General features: G+C 40.6%; 1 protein-coding gene across 4 annotated transcripts in view; it reads left to right on the top strand.

Annotated features, from left to right (window-relative positions):
* Window positions 1-18,124, top strand: part of usp47 (ubiquitin specific peptidase 47) — a 100,753-nt gene that overhangs the window by 26,790 nt on the left and 55,839 nt on the right. For 2 of the 4 annotated variants that reach the window (XM_055649336.1, XM_055649335.1), the window contains exons 2-11: window positions 1,797-1,856; window positions 8,252-8,455; window positions 9,070-9,183; window positions 9,889-10,039; window positions 11,784-11,880; window positions 14,318-14,463; window positions 14,573-14,652; window positions 15,467-15,616; window positions 17,310-17,405; window positions 17,487-17,639. In XM_055649336.1, coding sequence (XP_055505311.1) covers window positions 1,797-1,856; window positions 8,252-8,455; window positions 9,070-9,183; window positions 9,889-10,039; window positions 11,784-11,880; window positions 14,318-14,463; window positions 14,573-14,652; window positions 15,467-15,616; window positions 17,310-17,405; window positions 17,487-17,639 — 1,251 coding nt within the window. The remainder of the gene's footprint in view (window positions 1-1,796; window positions 1,857-8,251; window positions 8,456-9,069; window positions 9,184-9,888; window positions 10,040-11,783; window positions 11,881-14,317; window positions 14,464-14,572; window positions 14,653-15,466; window positions 15,617-17,309; window positions 17,406-17,486; window positions 17,640-18,124) is intronic. The other 2 variants (XM_055649338.1, XM_055649337.1) reach the window with 1 other exon arrangement.

The raw sequence follows: 18,124 nt of genomic DNA, 5'->3' as shown, positions 1-18,124 counted from the left end.
ATGCTGAATGTGTACTGGCATGTGTTCTGAAGATATATAATTAGACGTTTGAAGCAGGTTGTACATTGATCGGACCAATGTAAAGCACAGTATAGTTTTGCTGTCTGAGTAACAAACCTCTTATGCATCAGAACGGAACAAAAATGATTTATTCTGATTGGATAAATTATATGAATTGCTCAACTTTTTGCAAGAGATGTGGATAAAATGTGGTCAGTTAGTTGGCTATTCAACTTGTCTGATGGAATTAACAAACAAACAATGAACTGCAAATGCCGGTTTTCAAAAAAGACAAAATGCTGGAGTAACTATCCTGGGGTGACTCAGTGGATCATGCAGCATCTCTGGAAAATATGATATTTTGCCTATTTAGGGGTAAGAATCAATATTTAATTGTCATATGGACTAGTAATGAAACAATGAAATTCTTATTTGTAGCAGCTGAGCAGGCCTCTAAACCCAATAGCATGCAGATAAATATATAATACCCAATAGTACAATAATTTAATAACCATAACACTCGGCAACCATGTGCAAAACCGAAGTCCACAATGCAGCCAAAGGTACCGTAGAAGATCGTATTTGCTGAGGTTAGTGTTGTGCATTGCTGCAGCTGTGTCAGGCTGTACAAAGAATAGAGCAGGGGACTGCTTGGACAGCACCGTATTACGCGATGTTGCCTCAAAATCAAGAAAATCTTAATTCTTTAAATAAATTACACCACATGGATAATCAATATTTCACAGGGATGTTCTGGGTCCTGTAAAGGTATGTCTGATTGATAAAAAAGGACATTTTTGAAGAACCCGATTTCTCTTCCACTCAAAAATAAAGCTCCGCAAAATGGTGTTTGATGCAAGTGGGGGTGTGGAGTAAGAACCGTGTGGCATCATTTTGTTGCCTGTAAAAAGAACGCAATTTCCAATGATACTTGTGTAAAGATCGCAGCTATTGGCCAACTGAAGCTTTGTCTTTTGTTACATACACCTTGTAGATCGTATCAATTCTGTCTACAAATCGATACGCAGCTTCTAGTGTATATATTTATCAAAGAGAGCTTGAAAATTAATTGCATTGCATATTTCATTTACCCTATGTAATTGGGCCCTCGGTTTCCACATCGCAGATTACAATCAGTCTAATTTGGTGATACCTCAATAACGTTCCACACAGGAGCACCTCAGCTATGTGCTCAGTCTCCTGCTCTTTAACAAAACGCCTGGGTAAGCCACCAAACTGAATACTCCATTGGAGAAAGTATCCATTTATCATCCTGTGCTACTTAGTGCTTAAACATTTTATTGTGGCACAATGAACCCTTTTTCACTTCTGCACCATTGCTATGTTTAACGGTCAGTCTGTGCTGGGAAATATTTGGATATGAAAAGTCTGGGTTATATTCACATACAAAAGGATTTGGAGATGGCAATGATGTGAAGAGCGCTTGTATTGAATACTTCTTCAGGAAAGCAGCTTGGTTGGGTTCTTTTTCATGCGTGGTTTTGCTGGTGGAGCACCTGTATGCAAGAATCAGCAGTTTTTATAGCCATCTGTGTGGTTACAAGGACAAACATTCTCCTGTGATTTAAAGTGTTGTCCCGTTGAAGCCTGAGTGGCAACGATTTCCTTCTCTTTCAATTTCCTATCTTTAGAAATTTACAATTTTCTTTTGAATTGTACGTAACCATCTGGTCTCTGTCCACTCTTAAGCATCTTGATTCCTATATTCTAATGCTACCCTGTTTGGTTATTTTTCATCAGATTAAAATGTACAATTTTATTTTTGTATATCTTAGGGGATGTTTTGGAGTTGCAGACAAAGTATCTTTGATGAAATGAAGAAGAAATTCTCTCAGGTAGCATTGGTGTTGCATTGATTGGAAAATATTAACCGCCTGTGAGCAATTGATTGGCATGCGACTCAGATGGTTTGGCAATAACAAAGCTTGGCCTGGTTTGACATTTGCTGCAGTAATCGTAAGCAGGACTAACAAAATGGCAAATGGAGTTGGAGTGTCAGGAGGACAAAGGAGCTAGTTATCAATTTCAGGAAACGTGCTAGAGTGTATGCCCCAATCGGCATCAACGTTGCCAAAGTGGAAATAGTTGAGGATTGCACGTCTTTCCCCCATTATGGCCCTGGATCTGGTGCAGTGAAGTGGTGAGAACTATATTCTGCACTCTGTATCTTTCCATTTAATCTTCCAATTGTGCTTGGGTTGGGGTGATTATATGTATGTATAGTATTATCTGATTTGATTGGAGGGCATGCAAAACACAACTTTTTACTATATCTAGGTGTATATGTTGCAATAACAAACCTAAACCTTGTTTTTCCTGTTAAAGTTGTGTTATCTGCCATATTGTGGTTATGTTTTCAGTTAATTTGTAACTAAGAATCTCTGTGCTGTTCATTTAAAAGAAAAGAATAGTGGCTAGTGACAACCCTTGCTCCTGTCTTGTTGAATTACTTGCTATGAATTTTGCGCATCTACACAATAACACCTGGTGCTCCTCCACTTGTGGACCATTCTCTTCTCAGCATGTTGATACTTAGCTCTCTAGTGGTAGATGTTTGTGCTGTATCTTCTTAAAAAGAAACTTGCAGTGCTCGTAATTTTCTCTCTCTCACTATTACGTGGTGGCTTTTGTGGTTTTGAATACTCTGTTTGCTTTCTCATCTCTTCGATATAGCGGGAGCCATTTTGAACATGCAGTAGAACCTTTATTTAAATATATTCTATCCTTATCCAGGACAAGAAAACCCCCCAGAGCTAGTTAGAATGTGGTGTTGGGATGCTGTACTTCTTAAATACACATGCTGTGCATTTCAGATACATCAAGGTGAATTTCCAACATTACACATTGCCCATCAACAAGTCACTACACTAAGCAGATTCATACATTTTGCATGCGAATTGATGTTCCCTACAGCATTTACCTTTTAGGATGAGGTAACAGAGAATTTAAGCATGATGTATCTTGGTTGAATAAACTGAATTACTTTTGTTAGAAGCAGTGGAAGTTTTTAGAGACTTGTGGAATTTTGGGGGCTGTGATCTTTGCGTGTAATCCATTAAAATTCCATGGTAAGGATAAACAATTAAACCAGATTAAAAGTGGAAAGAAAATGCTAGAAATACTCATCAGGTTAGGTAGCATCTGACGTAGAAACGAAACAGTTAGATTTTGGTTGAAGACTTTCAACTTGACTTCAACCTGAAGCATTAACTCTGTTTATCTTTCCACAAGTGCTGCATTACGTGTTGTGTTTACTGTAGTTTAGATTTCCACACCAAGGCAAGAGATCGTACAAGATTGCAACGTGAAACAGCTGGGTAAAGCCCTGATTTAGATCTTGAAAGGAATACAGAAAGCAGATCTGGGTGCCCCACCTCAGGATGGATATACTGGCCTTGGTGGGAATGAAGTGTAATTTTACCACCGTATTGGCTCCACCATTGGGACACGAACTACATACTTTGTATCAGAATCTAGCTGTTCTGACATTTGTTTGCTGGTACATCAATCAGCCAATTAAGTGGCTCTGCAGGAGTTTAATTTCTTTAGTATGGATGCCAGGAGATATTGGTGGTTGATTAAATATCTTCAAAGCTGTTTGGTAACTAAATTGGAGGTTAATGGATGAACAGTGCAAAGGATCTGTCCCTGCACATATTGAGGATATTGAGTTCAGTTTAATGCTATGTGCTACTTATTTCATGGCTGCTTCCTGATTTTGTGTCCAGCTCGAATTTCCAAGCACACTGTTATTTAAAACAATACATTCCCTCATTCACCCAAATAAAATTACCTGAAAGAATATGTTGCAATGTACTGGTCAAAATATCTTTCCTCCCTTGATTATAACTAGTCGATAAGCGAGTCCTTTATAGACAATAGGTGCAGGAGTAGGCCATTTGGCCCTTTGAGCCAGTACCACCATTCAATGTGAGCATGGCTGATCATCCCCAATCAGTACCCCGTTCCTGCCTTCTCCCCATATCCCCTTTACTATTGTGTTGTCAGCTGCATATAACATTTTCAGCATATGGATTTGATAGTTCCTTTTAAAATATACAGCACAGCATCAGGCTCTTTTGGCCCTATTTGTCAATGTTCTCTATATGCCAACGACTCCCACTTTTCTCTCCTTTTTGATATAGTCCTATCTTGCAATTATGAAGTTTTCCTCTTTAATGCTCCTCTGCTTTGCATCTCAATTATCTCAAATCCTGACTAGTGACTACCTTTGTGTTAGTAGAATATGTTCTACGATGAATCTGGGTGTCTAGTGATGCGTTGACGTGCTTGGTGTTTAGACCTTTGGTTTGAGTGTTATTTTCAGGTTTGGGAACCTCATGCTTGCTATTCCTAAAATATGGGTATATTGTGTGATGGAGAGAAAGTATTTTCTGTCATCTGCAACTCTGAGTAATGGGCAGAGTGTAATTCCAAATACTTGAAGCTGGTAAATTATCATTTATTACATTTGCCAGTTAGTGGAAATTGAATTTGAACTTGTTTTATTGAATGTGCTTTTATCATAGCACAAAAGTATGTGGATACTCATTGTTTCTTGAAATATTGAAAAAGGTATTTCCCAACTGGCATACACAAAGGAACAGGTTGTACATACACAGGGGCCTTGCCTTTCATATAAATAATCTGTGTTTGGAAGCCTAGCCTGTTGTGCACACAAGTGGCAGCCAATGTACACAGAGGAGCCTCCCATAAACAGCAATGACATGGGTGTTCTTTGTGATGGTGATAGAAGGCAGTGGCACGAATGGTGTGAAGCCTTCATGCATCTCTTCAGATCATATGGGACTGTTGACATCCACCTGAACAGGAATGCTGTTTTACATTTCCCAAGCTTTTCAGACGTGCAGCTGTCCAACATGATCAAAGCTGATGTGATGTAGCTTGAACTTGTTTTGACATAAACAAGCACGAGGCCATCAAACCCAGTTGGCTGAAGTAAAAATAAATCATCTTGCATTCCTAGGCTAGGTTGGTTGCTTTCTTTTTCCTATTTTGTGTCAGTTTTGTTGCACTACCTACTCTTCAAAAACAGCACTGCATGAGTCATCTGGAGTTGCATGCTTGGACAGAAATGTTGACAGCACCTACTTCACTGTCACTTGATTCACTGTTGACCAGTGTTATTTAACAAATATATTAATGTTTTACAGTGTTTTTCATGGTTTAACAAGCTGGCTGTTTGACTAGCTAAACTAAATGGATTCATGCCAATTAAATGGGTATCACTTGCCTTCATAAATTGTATATTTTCCCAGTGTAAAAAGGGGATGTACACTGTAGTAATTACTTTCAGAGCAGATTTCAAGTGAACTATTGGTGTCGGTAATATTTATTTTACGAAAACAATTCAATTTACTGGTAAATATTTTGGCAAGGTCATAAGTGATAGGAGCAGAATTAGGCTATTCAGTCCAACGCTGTGAAGAATGTCTGGCATGTTGGAAAGACGACCTGTGTCTTGATTCAGGGTGGGAATACTTGGACCATGGATATAACCCAATATCTTCACAACCCTGTGTGGCATACTCTTAAGTTTGCACTCAGCATTATCCAGGGTAGCCAGGTTCTTGTGCTTTTGCAATACTACATTCAGAATAAAATAATCACAATTCTGAGATATTGTGTTAAATCTTTCTCTTTTTCCCCAGTAGTAACAAAGCTTTTCACGATATATCATGACACGTAATAAACCCAATACCACTCACAATATTTTAGAGATGTATCTATGGTAAAAATGTTTGAAGCTTCACTCACTTATTGTCCGGTTAGGAGAATATTCAAAAGGAGTAATGGGTGGTACAGCGGTATAGTTGCTGATGTATGATGCCATAGGTCCAGGTTCGATCCTGACTATGGGTGCTGTCTGTATGGAGTTTGTACTTTCTCCCTTTGACCACGCGGGTTTTCTCCGGGTGCTTCAGTTTCCTCCCACATTCCAAAGACGTGGGTTTGTAGGTTTTTGCTTCTGTAAATTGTCCCTAGTGTATAGGTTAAGGTATGGGTGATCATTGGTCAGCATGGACTCGGTGGGCCGAAGGGCCTGTTTCTACGCTGTATCTAAATTAAAGTGATGTTATTTGGATGTTCTAGTTAATTTTAGATTATTTTGAATAAAACCATGCTCATTTATTACTTAGTATGGAATGATTGTTGTATTAGATGTGAATAATGAACTAGGTACAGACAAGCTATTCTACAAAGCCAAGAATTTAGTAGCTGCAATGCACTTTGATAGATTGAATACATTGAAGAGGATATGTGGAAGTGCATTTGGTGCAAATTCTGCTGGTTAGGCCTGGCCAGTTTCCAGGGTTGCCTAGACTAGTCCTTAATCTCCATATGGAGCTGTGCTTTCTGTCAGGGTTCAGCCATAAACGAACCCGTCTGACTGCTGCAGCTGTTCAGTTTTCCATGCCAATAATATGAGAGAGAGCCAATGTGACTGTTACGTTCTCTTTGAAAATAGACTGTGACACAGAACATGAGAGTGGGAGATATGGTGGGGGGGGGGGGGGGAGTAAAGGAAAAGTTGCCATATTTTGTGGTGGAAGGGGAACTGCTCTCAAGTTGTGGGTTAATATCTTGAATTGTTCAGGAAGGGTTGAAAGAGAAAGATGTGTTGTGAAAATGGGGGCTTGCATAGTGAACGGGGAAGAAAGAATGAGCTTAATGTGCTGGGTGAGGACATGAACTAGTTTGCACAATTATGGCTAATAACCATTCTTAGGCACTCCGGGTCAAGGGTGACTTCAAACATGCTTTGGGATCACTGTCAATGTGGGAAGTGCAGACTCTTCCACCGATGGGTTAGTACAAGCCTTGCACGGCAGGCTGATGCATAGCGTGAGAGGTGTTGCACGTCAGTCGTTTACATTTAGCCCCTTTGTGCTCTCAGTGCATTGGCTCAAGGCTCACAATTCCATCCTAAATGCTTCTTCTGCAGTTTATGCCATCATGTTTCAGAGCTTGTCAGGAATCGGCCGGGATGTTGCAGTTCATCAAGGAAGCTTTAAGCACATCCTTGAATCCCATCACCTGTTTTCCTGGTAATGACTTCCTGTTCCAGAGCTCTGAATAGAGTGTCTGCCTGTTTCAGGACACACTGTGTCAGACACACAAATGATGCAGCCCGCCTAACATAGTCAGCGGAATGTCAATGCTGGGAATGTTGGGCTGGAGAGTGTTGTAGAAACAGCAATGGACCCTGGGATTACGTGACTGTTTTAAAAAAAAAAAATCATTGTTCGACCATGATAATCTCTGATCCATTAAAACCTTTTTTAAAGTGTAGAGTGTAACTCCATCTGAATTGTATTTCAAAACAATTGTTATCTAACTTCAAGTGAAAATCCTTCACATTCTTGTACAATTTTATTTCTTGTCTTTGTGTTATTTAATCTTACCATTGATTTTCCCATATCACTGTCCTGTGAATTCTTCAGTTTGAATGGCTGGGCAACCTGTTGGACACTCCAGAAGATTTCAAAGTGAAACTCGTATTGCCATGAAGCAAAGGCGTGATGTTGGAGCCACTAAATCCTTTTCAGTCTGCCACTGACCTAAAGATCCGAGCCACAATGTTGAGGTTTTTTCTGAAGGATTTATTTCTCTCCATTATGCACTTTAGACAGGAAAAAAACACCCTGTGGCAAGGAATTGGAGACCATATGAATTTCAAATAATGTGTGGTAAATGTGGTGACAGAAGGATAAATCATCAGTGTTATAAGATGGGTTGAAAGGCTTGCATGACATGATCTTCGTCCTCCCTACCAAATCTAAGACCATGTTTCTCAACATTAAATTTATTTTGCTACCTCTGAGTCCATTCCTCCAGCTTGTCTAAAAGCAGTGATCCTCGTACCAACCCTGTAACTCCACTGCAGATGTTCCTTCAGTATGGGGAGCTGGCCTTCCACATTCTGGTAATGTGGACTCCATGGATTTAAAGATCTGCATCTTTTACACAGTTTCTGATGTGGGCAAATGATTTCCGTTAACCTCTGTTGTTTGTTCTGGATTTCTGTTTCTATTCTCGTCAGTAACAGTCTTGGGCGACAAATATAAGTTATGTTATTTCTGCTTTATTATAACTGGTGGAGTAACTGGCAGAGGCACAAGTCTGGTGCAGTCATATTGAATGCGTGGTGAACTTTTGTTCTATTATCGCTGCTGCTCAATTAAAACAAAATCCCGTATCTTTGCAGTCAGAGACGGCAGCGGATGAACCACGGGTGCTGTGTATCATACAGGACACCACTAATGCCAAGGTGGTCACTCAGCGGCTCACTCTTAACCTTCCTGCATCAACTCCACTCAAACAGCTGTTCGAGGACGTCTCGGCTAAAGCAGGCTACATCAATGCCACCTTCGAGTTAGTCTGGAGCAATGGTCTGAACAACCCTGACCAGGTAATTTTAAGAATTAACACTTCCTCCTTGGAGACTCATCGCGTGCTTAGTTTGACTTCCAGCAACAACAATCAGGGAAATGAGAAGGAAATAAAGTGCAAATGGAATCTCCCTGCAAGCTAATAGCCAAGCCGCAGAATCGATACTTTCTTAGCTTTACAAGGTTTCTAATTGTGGGGTGGTGGTGGAGGCAGATATAATATTGGCGTTGAAGAGGCTTTTAGATAGGCACATGGATATGCAGGGGGTAGAGGAATATGGAGCACGTGTTGGTGGAGGAGATTATTTAACTTGGCATCATGTTTGGCAACCCACTGCAGGCCACGGTCTACCTGGATCATGTTCAGCCGTGGGGGGGGGGGGGTCTTGAACATCCCGGTTTTTAAGGTCCCATACTACCTTCCTGATGGTAATAGTGAATTACAGCATGGCTAGGGTGCTGAGGGTCTTTGTATTGGCTGCCTCTGCAAGGCAGTGCCTCCTCTGGGGAAGTCAGTACTTGTGATGGACCGGGCAATGTCTAACTTTCAATGTAGTCTCTTTGTTCCTGTGCTCTTTTAAAAATATATACTATTTTAGTTTGTGTTGTGTAAATGTAAAACTTTCTGTTCCAGTGCCCCCTGGATTACACCAGTGAAAAATCTCTCACTGAATCTGGATTTGAACCAGGAAAGAAAAACTTCCTTCAACTTACAGATAAAAATGGAGAGCAGCCCCAATTTGCATCGGTAGGTGGCCTTGCCCTCGACAAGGGGTAGATTGTCATCGTAGCTGAATAATATTTAGAATTGATTCGCTTTCTGGTTCGTGTAGGTCCCACTTCAGTGAATTTTGAGACTCCTCTGCAAATATGAACAAGTAAGCTTTACAGCCACTTCAGAATGTTTGTTGTGTGTGTGTGACACATTGGGTGCTGGAGAGATCTTGAGGTAATAGGCAAAATTATTAGCAGGTCATTCAGCATCTGCAACATTGATGTTGCTAATATCAATCAAACCAAGGGGATTTTTTTTGAGGTAGTTCAAGAATATCATTAAAGTTCGAGTGTGGCGGCAGGAAAGATGGAAAAATAGAAAATAGTTTTTTTTTTTCACCTTGTGCATCCATGTCCTAGGGGGAATAAACCCACCACACAAAAATCATGGCTCTTAGCCTGAGGCACTCCATTAATTAGCAGCAGTTTATCCAATTGATTGATCAATTAATATTAGTACTGACTGGAAGATCAGAGACGTAAGATAGGAACCACTGAATTACGGAATTCTCGAGCAATAGAAATTTTTTGATTGCAAAAAAAATGACCTCATCAAATTTTCAATTATGGGCCTACTTTATTAATAGTACTTTAGTTATTTTCTAAGGCCCCCTTCAAACATCTCTAATCATCTGTAGGCCAGGAGGATGTGACACTTGTGTTTGCAATATCTTCACAGGATGAATCTGGTACAGCAGAAAGCAGTGGACAGGAGGACATCACGCAGAAGAGGATCATTGGCCCTCAGCTGAGGGAAAGCTCTGTGGGCTGTGGAGATTACAGTAATCACAGCTACTCGTACTCTCCCATCCTGGGGAAGTCAGAAACCGGTGAGTGAGCAGTGCACAGTCGATGTCTTCTGCCCCAGAGCCATACCTTTGTAATATGTCTTCATTTCATTCACTGCTGTGCATTTTGAGAAGTTATTTTGTACATGTGTATGATATGATTTAATTGGATAGCTTGCAATGATAAACTTTTTAGTGTATCTTGGTACACATGACAATAATGCACCAATACCATTAACATGGTTTACCATTTAAGACCAGAGTTTAATACCATTCATTAAAGTTAGGGCTATTCATAATACCCGCTATTCATAATACCCCTGCACTAATCACATACTTTATTTCCTTAATATCTAAAAGTTTATCAAACTCAAACTTGTATGTATCCTGACTAAGTTGCTACAGCCCACATGATGAATTCCAGCGAATTGCTGCCCCCTAAGTGGAGAAATTTCTCCTCATCTATGTCCTGACTGGCTGACCCCTTATTGTTAATACTGTGGACCCTGGTTCTAGACACCCGAGCAAATGGGAACATCAGCTCTACAAGCAAAGACCAGTAAGAATTTTGTTCGTTTTATGAAATCGCGTTGCGTTTGTCTTAAATTGGGAGTAAAGGCTGAGTCCAGTCAATCTCGCTTGATAAACAAGCTCCATCTCAGAAATCTGGAAAGTCTTTGCATTGGCCCTATCTATTCCCGTCCTGATTTTATAAACATCTGAGATCGTCCCTCCATCTCCTGCACTACAAATAATTAATTCCTGGCCTGCCCAGACGCTCCATAAATAAAATTCCATTGGAATTATAAAGGAATCCTTCACTGATTTGAAAATATTTATGAATCCAATTTAAATATGATCGGGTTAGCACCTGTCCCGGCTATTAATGGATGATGCATCATATGAATTTCTATTTTGTTTTAGTCCAAGAACTCAAAGGTCCGAGTAGCTGACCTCCCCTTGCAACACTGTCTAAAATTAAACACACATAAAAACCTCCAAGCAGTACTGGCACTATTTTTAATTATTAACTTATTATTTTTAACTTATTATTATAAAGTGAGAGCATCATCTGGTGGTGGCAATGGTTTTATAACATCTTTTAAATAAGTATAGATCTTGAATATCAGCTATTTTAGTTTTAGAGATACAGCGTGGAAACGTGCCCTTCAGCCCACCACAAAGGCTTAAGGAAAATATTTGAAACTGATGAGAGGCAACTTTTTCACACAAAGGGTAGTGTGTACATGGAACAACCTGCCTCTGGAACTAGCAAAGAGAGTTTGAGATCTGTACAGCACAGAAGTTGACATGCTGCGCTTGTACCATTTGGCCCACATTTCTCTGAATCCTTCCTATTCATATATCTGTACAGATGTCTTTAAAAGTTGTAATTTTATGCACTTCGATAACTTCCTATGACAACTCATTCAAGATCTTGACGACCCTCTGGGTACAAAAAGTTGTCCCTGAGGTCCATCTTAAATCCTCACCTTAAAATTCTATGCCATATGAGTTTTAAAATTCACTACCCCGCGGAAAAGACTGACACTCTGAATTTCCAGGAATGAGCAAAGACGGCACTTTTCACAACCACTGGATAATACATTAAGATGTTTTGAGGAGTAATCACCATTGCAATATATAATATACCTCATCCATTTATTATAGGTTTCCACAAGCCATGACAAATAACTGCTTCATTAAACAAAAGCTTATTTTGCATAGCTTAGTAAGCTGGTTCTTGTCTGAAACAAAATATTTTAAAGTTTTCTTCTTCCTGCAGGATATGTGGGATTGGTAAATCAAGCCATGACCTGCTATCTGAACAGCTTGCTGCAGACGCTCTTTATGACTCCAGAATTTAGGAATGCACTATACAGGTAATGTCCAATTTAAAGTTAGTATTTCCGAAATGAAATATCGGACATGTTGAAACGAGCGTGCTGTTTTGGTGGAAAACAAAAATTAAAACGCCCATCTGTAATTCAAGCTTCATTTAAATTTGCTCCTGCACTTTCACTGAAATAGAGACCTGAAACTTTCATGATCCCAGGCCCTTTGGGCACGTGCTATGGATTCTCAGGAACTCCATGCATTGTTGTTAAATTAGTCTCTGCAGTGTTCATCACAAGTGCAGTACCAGTTATAATCTATAAGATTTATCCATGGAGTCAAGAATCTGTCCTTTAAACTTCCAGTTCTACAGAGCTCCACATGACAATAGAATAGGTTACTTTGGCCTCCTAGGTGACATATTTATAGATTCTGGGGTAAAGATAGAACGTGGAACATTCCAGCACAGGAACAGGCACTTTGCCCCACTGTGTCCGTGCCAAACATTATACCAAATTTAATTAATCTCCTCTGCCTGCATGTGACCAATCTCCCTCCATTCCCTGTCCCTCATCCATGTCCCTAATCCACAGCCATGTCCCTCATCCAAAGGCTCTTGAATGCCTCCAACATATCTGCCTCCACCACCAGCCACTCTTGGCAGCGTGTTCCAGATACCCACCCACCATCTTTTGTGTTTTTTGAAAAGAAAACCTGCACTGCACATCTCCTTTGAACTTTGCCTCTGTCACTTTACAGTTATGCTTTTTAATCTGATATATTGCTAGCTGGGCATTAAGGTTCTGTCTACCCTGTCTATGTTTCTCATAATTTTTATATACTTTTATCATGTCTCTTTTGATGCTGCAGAGAAAATAATCCAAGATTGTCCAACCTCTCCTGACTAATACCCTCTAATCCAGGCATCATTCTAGTAAACCTTTTTTGTACCCTCGGCATACCATCTATGTCCTTCCTGTAATTGGAGGGAGGAGGGAAGGAAGGTGGGAGGGGACCAGAACTGTACACAATATTCCTAATGTGGCCGAACCAAAGTCTTACAAAGCTGCAATTTGCATGGAGGCGTGTGGAGCCACAGTGCTTCATCAACTGCGGTTTGAATATCTAGCTTTCGCACTTGTGTCCGGGAGCGGAATAATATGAAGAAAGCCAATTGGGAAAACATCAGTCTTCACTCACTTTTATTCTGCTATTTGCTGAGCATAAATAAGAGTGAAATTTTAACATTGCAAGCCGACAACATGTAATTATTATTTTTTTTAAATTAAAAATTAAAAGGTTTTTGAGGGTAGTAAGCTCTGTATTACCTCCAGTGCCTCATGATAGTAAGAGTAGTGGAAAAAAAGAAGAATGCATGGCTGAGGAACTGGTGCAGGGATCCATGATTTAGGGTCTAGGCTAAAGATGACCTGTATAAGATGGGTGGGCTGCACCTGAACTGGAGAGAGAATCAATATCCTGTCCGGGGGATGTGTAAGAACTACACAGGAGAGTTTACATTCGTCTTGCAGGGGATGACCCAAAGCAGTAGTGAGGCAGATGAGAAGATTGAAGCAATTAATGAAGTTTAGAGAACAAGTTCAGTGGACAGGGAGGGACATAGCAGGGATTGAGTGCAGCCTGCAGTGGCACAGAACTGCCGAGCAACAGTGAAGACATTGACGGATCACCAGGCCAGGCCAACCCCTGTAACCCAGTGCTGTCTCCAGGGCAATGGCCATTTAAGGTACATTTAAGGTGTACCGTAAAAATCTTTAAAACTTGAAGGGCCCAGGATGACCCTTGAAAAGTGGCAACTCTCTGTGTACTGCTTCGGTGTTCTACTATTCTTATACTACAATCGTTACACTCTTCTGCTTATGTATGTTTATGCTTTTAAAAATAATTAAAAACGAATAGAATGATGATGATTGCTCCCAAAGTGCTCCCCCACTAACACTTCAGTAACCTTATCCTGCCTTATTTCCCACGAGGAGGCTGAGCTTTGCTCCTCTCAAAGGACCATCGACATATTGATTAAGAAAACGTTCATGAACACACTTAAATTCTACCCGATCGAAAATCATAGCACTGTGATAGTCCCAGTCAATATTTGGAAAGTTATAGTCCCCCACTATTCCAACGCATTATTCTTCATTTTATTATCCAAATATAGTGAAACTCTGTAATTGACTAGCCTGACTATAATGTTGTAAACTTGTTATTTGTATTATCGAATTAAGAATAAAATATTTTATTAATCAGCATTTATCTTTAGTCAATAATCCAGTATGTGATACAATGAAGGATGATGTCTTCCCAGACTGTAACTTCCTCTTGGGAGTTGTTTAGCCATTCTCTCATTTGCTGTCAAACCCTGAGCTCTGAATCTTGTGACCTAATGTTTTTTAACGGTTGCTGGCAATAGTTTTATTTGGCTGGTATATCTTCAACTAATTTAGGCTCATGTGGATGTGTTCACAGGTGGGAGTTTGAAGAATGTGAGGAAGATCGGGTGACCAACATTCCATACCAACTCCAAAGACTCTTTGTTTTGTTGCAAACGAGTAAAAAAAGAGCAGTGGAAACAACAGATGTGACCCGGAGCTTTGGTTGGGATAGCAGTGAAGGTTAGCTACACACTGTGAGCAGTATGGGGGAATGTGTTCCCAATGTTTTAATGGTTTGTTCTTCAGGTGCTTTATTAAGGCCTAATTAAGATCATATTCCTCTTGTTAGCCTGGCAGCAGCATGACGTTCAAGAACTGTGCAGAGTTATGTTTGATGCACTCGAGCAAAAATGGAAGCAAACGGAACAGGTAATTAATATTACAGTCTCATTGCTCGGATGAAAATGATATCCCTCCTGCCTTTCATCATATACCACTCTACAGATATCAGTATATTGCTGCCTTGGAGAGGAACCTATTATGTGGCTTTATGACATCCAAGTATACAACATTGTTTGTACCTTTTCATACCTCAAGTTTCCCTCTCCCCTGGCCCTCAGTCTCAAGGTCTCGACCCGAAACGTCACCTATTTTCTCCAGAAATGTTTTCTGACCCACTGAGTTACTCCAGCATTTTATATCTACGGTGTAAACCAGCAACTGAAGTTCCTTCCTACACATTAATTAGTTCCCCCTTTGTCCATGTTAGTTATATCCCACTTATTCAAGAAATACAGTAAATCCTCGTTATAACGGACCACAGTGAGTGTGGGTGGGAATGGTTTCCTTTGTTGGGGGGGGGGGGGACTAGTTGCACAGCTAGAGAAAAACACCAGAGTACAGAATATAGTGTTGCAGCTTTGTCATGTTGTGGTTACAGAGAAAGAGGTTGCATTGAGGTAGGTTGGGAGGACTCAGTAGTCTGATAACTGAAGAAGTTGTTCCTGAATCTGGTGGTATGTGTTTTCAAGCTTTTGTACCTTTTGTTGAAGGGCCAGAGCTGATGATTATCCTGAAGCAAAGTGTCATCTTAAGATCAAAATTTGATTTAAAACACTAATTGTTGGGTTCAATGGACGACGTGTTACATGCATCTTTGCTTTGTAATTTGGTGTGGTGGTATTGGTCATACTGCGTACTGCTTTGTTGCTCATTTGAATGAATCTATTACCTGTTCTTTCAGGCTGACCTCATTAACCAGCTGTACCAAGGAAAATTGAAGGATTACGTCAGGTGTCTTGAGTGTGGCTACGAGAGCTGGAGAATCGATACGTACCTCGATATCCCACTGGTGATCAGACCTTATGGTTCCAGCCTGGCGTTTAACAGTGTGGTAGGTATTCATCACTAAAGGTCATGCAATATAGGTGGACAGTGGAAATTATTTGGATTTGCTAATGCTATTTTGATCGCAAGCATAACTTCACTGAAGTAACTTGTTGATCATTATGACACAAGGTCATTCAGATAATTGAGTCCACGATTGCTTCCAGTGCAGCAATCTCATCATTCTCCTCTCTTTACTTCTTTGCCTCCTTCCAACATATTCTCTCTTGCATGCCCCCCAGTCCTTTGATTCTTTTGCCATTTATCTACACTAGAGACCAATTTACTGCAGCAAGTTATTTTAGGCTATATGAGGGGATGGGAGCACTTTACCTTGTTACTGGGAAAACCCTGCCCAAATAACGGCTGATGTCAGGATTGAACTCTAGTTCCCTGGAACTGTGAGGCAGCAGCGCTAACTGCTATGCTGCGCTGATATTTTTAGTCCTCACTATTGTTGGTGTTTGACAAGGGTCAGAGACAAACACATGGCAAGATCCTGAACAGCATCGTGTTAAAGATCTGAATTATTATGGCAATGTTAGTTGATTGGTAAATGTTAGCTGGATGTCATGAGATCGCCCCTCTTCAAATAATACGTAATCCAAGGCAAAATATGTCATGCGCATCTTTGGGTTAGAATTTACTGTCAAGTTGCTGAACAACCAGACATATCCTTGGATCCAAAGAAAGAGGCAATTCAGAGAAGGTAGTGTTTCAACAGTTCGGTACTGTAGTGACTGCTTAGCTCATATTTTATTGCAGTCAGGCTGGAGCCGCAATCATTTAATTACACACTTGTTATCTGAGCCAAGATGACAATTTTGTGGTTAATATTTCGCTTGAAGCAGGGTTAGAGATTCTGCAGTTATCCTGCCAAGAATCAAAATTCAGCATACATGCTAATCTTTCATGTCTGGTACTGTGAATTGATCTAGCTGAACAATTAGATGTGTGAAGCCGATCTTCTGCTTCATCCAACCTGAAGTTCTTGATGTGTTAGCACACACCACTCCATCTCAACCAAAAGCAGGCGATCAAAACTGACCCAAGATATTCCTGGCCCTGAAGTACATAGCTTTTGTAACAGTGGGCGGCACAGCGGTAGAGTTGCTGCCTTACACTGCTTGCAGCTCTAGAGACCCGGGTTCGATCCCGACTACGGGTGCTATTTTTACGGAGCTTGTACGTTCTCCTGAGACAGCGTAGGTTTTCTCCAAGATATTTGGTTTCCTCCCACATTCCAAAGACTTGCAGGTCTGTAGGTTACTTGGCTTGGTTTAAGTGTAAAATTGTCCCTAGTCTGTGTAGGATAGTGTTAAGTAGTGCAGGGATCGTTGGTCGGTGCAGACTCGGAGGGATGAAGGCCTGTTTCCACGCAGTAGCTCCAAACAAAACTAAGTTGATGTCTATCCTCGTCAGAAAGGTCGTGGATCTGAGTCTGTGCCATGGGATGACAGCTTGTTGCTGAGAGATCCACCATGGCCAAGAATTGAGCATTCCTGGCATTGTAACTCCACCTGACTCCGAATAAATTACAACTGGAGCAGCTGCTTCTGAATAATATCATTGAAACCTTGCATTACATTCTTTTCCATTCCTCATAATCCTATAAATCTAAAGTTGTTGGGTGAAAGGATGTGTGATTGGAGTACTGTTGGTGTGCAGAGGTGTTATTTTGCTCTTGTTCCCACACCCAGGAAGAAGCTTTGCAAGCATTTGTCCAGCCTGAGACTCTGCATGGACCCAACCAATATTTCTGTGAACGCTGCAAGAAAAAATGTGATGCACGCAAGGTAAATTGTTCAGGGTGATGGAAATTTGTTGGTGTTTTTAATTGTACAAAATCTGAATTTTTTGTTTTTGATTCTTTGTAGGGACTGAAGTTCCTGCATTTCCCATACTTACTGACACTGCAACTTAAGCGGTTTGATTTTGACTACACCACCATGCACCGAATAAAGCTGAATGATCGGATGACGTTTCCTGCCGAGCTGGACATGAGTCCTTTCATAGATGTGGAAGATGAAGTAAGCTCAATTCTGCTTAAGATCCACATGAGCTATACTTTGATCCCCTTAATCCACGAATGAGGCAGAACTGATTTCCAGTTCTTGGTTCAGCTACCAGTTGCAGAAGTGGCAGGACAGTTAGAATAAAGGCAATAAAGATAAACGGGGCTTTTATTTATTTTAAATATCCAAGCTGCAGGATATCTGGGAGCAATTTGTTATACGACACGTCAACGAGGCTACACTTAGAGTTCAGTTTTTTTCCCCACCTTGCTATAAGAAAGATGTCATGAAGTTGGAAAGAGTGCAAAGAAGATTTGCAAGGATGTTGCCAGGTCTTGAGAGCCTAAGATATAGGGAAAGGTTGAGCGGCCTGGAACTTTATTCCTTGGAGCCCAGGCGGCTGTGATTGTATAGAGGTGTGTAAATCATGAGGTGAATAGAAAGGGTGAATGCACAGTCTTTATCCCCAGGGTAGGGGAAGCAAAAACTCAAGGTTTCAG

Source organism: Leucoraja erinacea, chromosome 18, assembly GCF_028641065.1.
Source record: "Leucoraja erinacea ecotype New England chromosome 18, Leri_hhj_1, whole genome shotgun sequence".
NCBI lineage: Eukaryota > Metazoa > Chordata > Chondrichthyes > Rajiformes > Rajidae > Leucoraja > Leucoraja erinaceus.
This window is presented reverse-complemented; position numbering and strand designations above follow the sequence as displayed.